The 3,302-nt window shown below is 30.3% G+C and overlaps 1 protein-coding gene across 1 annotated transcript; it reads left to right on the forward strand.

Moving 5' to 3' along the window:
- The first annotated feature begins 284 nt into the window (after positions 1–284).
- Positions 285–1,370, forward strand: LOC136777884 (piggyBac transposable element-derived protein 3-like). Its single transcript, XM_066734465.1, has one exon. It carries the CDS (start codon positions 285–287, stop codon positions 1,368–1,370), a length of 1,086 nt encoding a protein of 361 aa, XP_066590562.1.
- Positions 1,371–3,302: the final 1,932 nt, after the last annotated feature.

Below are 3,302 nucleotides of genomic sequence, written 5' to 3' on the forward strand. Positions count from 1 at the left end.
AAAACAATTGTAAAGATCAAATTGAAAATGAGACACTGTTATCTGACAGCCAGAAAAAAATGATTGTGCAAAGTACACCAGTTCAATTATTCGAATCCTTTTTTTCTGATGAAATCAAAAATTATATTAGTGCAGCAACAAAGGAAAATAATTTTGAACTTTCTCGATCTGATTTAGATATATTTATAGGAATTTGAATTTTTTCATGCTTTAACAAAAGAAAATCACAACGCGACGTTTGGTCAACTGATCCCTTTTTGTCTGCTAACGTCGTTTCGTCAGTAATGTCTCGTAATCGATTCGAAAGTATGAAAGCTCATATAAAATATTCTAAAGCATCAGACAATAATCCAAATGATAAAGGATGGCGAGTACGTTCTTTGATAAACTTATTCCAAAAAAACATTCTTCAATTTGGATATTTCCAAACTGCAATGTCAATTGATGAAATGATGATAAAATCATATGCCAAAACGAGCTTGAAACAATTTATTAGAGGAAAACCAATAAGATTTGGATTAAAAATGTGGGGACTGTGTACTAGTAATGGTTATCTCTTAGGTTGGGATTTGTACTGTGGTAAGAATCAAATAGAAACGAATGTGCTGATGAAATGTGCATTAGGTAGCAGAGTAGTAATGAATTTACTAAAAGATTTCCTTCATAATACAACTCCTCGAAAGATAAATCTTTACCATGTCTATTTTGATAATTATTTCACAAATTTTGATTTGATTTTACACTTACGAAATATAGGATTACGAGCCACAGGTACTATTAGGAATGATAGAGTTAAAATTAAAAACGAAATATGTAAGAAGGCAGAGAGAGGAACATTTGCTGTTAAAAATGACAAAAATAGTCAAATAAATTACATCACTGTAATGGATTCAAAGCCGGTGTCCATAGCATCTACGGCGGCAGGTGTAAATCCAACTCTTCCAATAAAGCGTTATAGTTCTAAAGAACATGAAAAGAAAGAAATCCAATTTCCACACGCTTTTCATATTTATAACAAATATATGGGAGGAGTTGATACTCATGATGCTCACTGTAACAATTTATTGCCCAGCATCAGAAATAAAAAATGGACATGGGTAGTTTTTACACGTTTGATTCAGGCATCTATTACGAACTCGGTTGTTATATATAATACTGCTAGTACCGGGAATAAAAAGTCTACAAAAGAGTTTGCGTTAGATATTGCTAAGCATTATTTAGCAAATCGAGAAAAAGAAATTACACAAACTCATGTATCCAAACGTGTAGAAAAGCAGAGCAAATGCTCATCATGTCCCATAAAAACATACAAATTCTGTAAAGGATGCAACGCATATGTTTGCAAAACATGCTTTCCTAACACACATTAAGAAAGAGTATTGAAAATAGGAAAAATGTGGGTATAAGATAAGTAACCTACTAAATATCAATGACTTGTGACCCTAAAAAATGCTAAAATATTCCAATTTCAGCTTGTAAACGAGATTAATATTTTTTTCTAAAAAACTATTAACTTTATTGAAAATTTCCCAAGGATAAAAATGTCTTATAATTAATTGAAGAATATTCTAAATTTTTTTCAAATTTTTTATAAACAATTTTTTATTTTTCCTAATATTACGAGACTGAAATTTAAAAAATTGTTTATAAAAAATTTGAAAAAATTTTAGAATATTCTTCAATTAATTATAAGACATTTTTATCGTTGGGAAATTTTCAATAAAGTTCGTAATTGATGAGAAAAAAGCTTGTGAAATTTTGTAACAAAAAATCGTGTTTACCGCCATTTTGCTTCAACCATCAAGAATTTTTCATTTCCTACGGACGATATTTTGAAACTTTGGAATGTTTGTGCCAACTTGTGCCCATTTTTAATGAAGAGGAACATCAAATTTTAGTAGAAAATTTAACTTTTAAAATTTTTGTCGCAAAATTTTTAGCACTTTTTGAGGAAAAAGTCACTATATCTTTTTTTCACGCAACCAAATCATAATTTAAATTATACCATCTTGTAGAGCGACCTCGAAAACATAAGTAAAGGTATTTTGCGATATGTGCAACAAGATTTAGCACTTTAAATCTGATCGCAAAGTAAACCTTTGATTCTTGCCGTTTTGGGCGTTAATGGGTTAATATGTCATTCCTATTGCAATCTATTTAATTTAAAATACCTCATAAATAGAAAAACGATTAATCGTTCTTAACAAGTAAAAGCACGTGGCTGACAGAGATTAAGTCGATATTTATAATAGACAATATATGAAAATAAATAAATAAATTGTGATCGATTTTTTACATTTTCAAATAATAGTATCGCATAATTAAAAGAGTTAGTGCAAAAGTGGATGAGCTAGTCTAAAGGATCGATATCGCAATTTTGGCAAGTCATCGAATAGTTCCTCCCGATCTTTCTCCTTTAATTTTTACAATTTCTGAGAAATAAGCATCGTTTGCTAATTTTGATTTTCTCCTTCCGTACGAACATTAAGGTACGGGTACACGGCGCGTGAAGTGCCTTTTTGAGCCGGAAAAATTGCTTTTATCGAAAAAAGTTGTTTAGACATCGTAGAAAGTAGACATTTAGGGCTACACGTAGATATGCTTATTTCTCAGAAATTGTAAAAATTAACGGAGAAAGATAGGGAGGAACTATTCGATGATTTGCCAAAATTGCGATTTCGATCCTTTAGACTAGCTCATCCACTTTTGCACTACCTCTTTTAATTATGCGACACTATTATTTGAAAATGCAGAAAATCGATCACAATTTATTTATTTATTTGTTTATTTTCATATATTATCTATTATAAATATGGACTTAATCTCTGTCAGCCACGTGCTTTTACTTATTAAGAAAGATTAATCGTTTTTTTATTTATGAGATATTTTAAATTAAATAGATTGCAATATGAATGACATATTAAATACCCAATACGGTTCTTAGGTTACTTATTTTTAATTCTGCAGCTTTCAAAAATGTTCACCGCAATGTTAGAGTCACTTTTTGAAGCTACAGCAATTAAAGTCATTAATGTTTAGAAATATGTAAAAAAAATATTTTGTTTTATTATGAAAAGACATACGAAGTAAATAAATTTAAGATTATAATTAATACTTTCTTCTGGAAATTAAACTTAATAGAGAAAGGCTCCATCGCTTTAATAAGCGACTTGCGATTTTGCTTCTAAGCTGCCAAATAAGCGCCATAGCGTAGATGGTAAGGCAACTGCCTGCTGTTATCGCGGGCCCGGGTTCGATTCCCGAAGACTCGTGCAATTTTTTTAAATTTTGTTTTCATAATG

This window comes from Prorops nasuta, unplaced genomic scaffold, assembly GCF_024137725.1.
Source record: "Prorops nasuta isolate Cenicafe-Biocafe unplaced genomic scaffold, Cenicafe_Pnas_1.2 PNAS00012, whole genome shotgun sequence".
In the NCBI taxonomy this organism is placed as follows: Eukaryota; Metazoa; Arthropoda; class Insecta; order Hymenoptera; family Bethylidae; genus Prorops; species Prorops nasuta.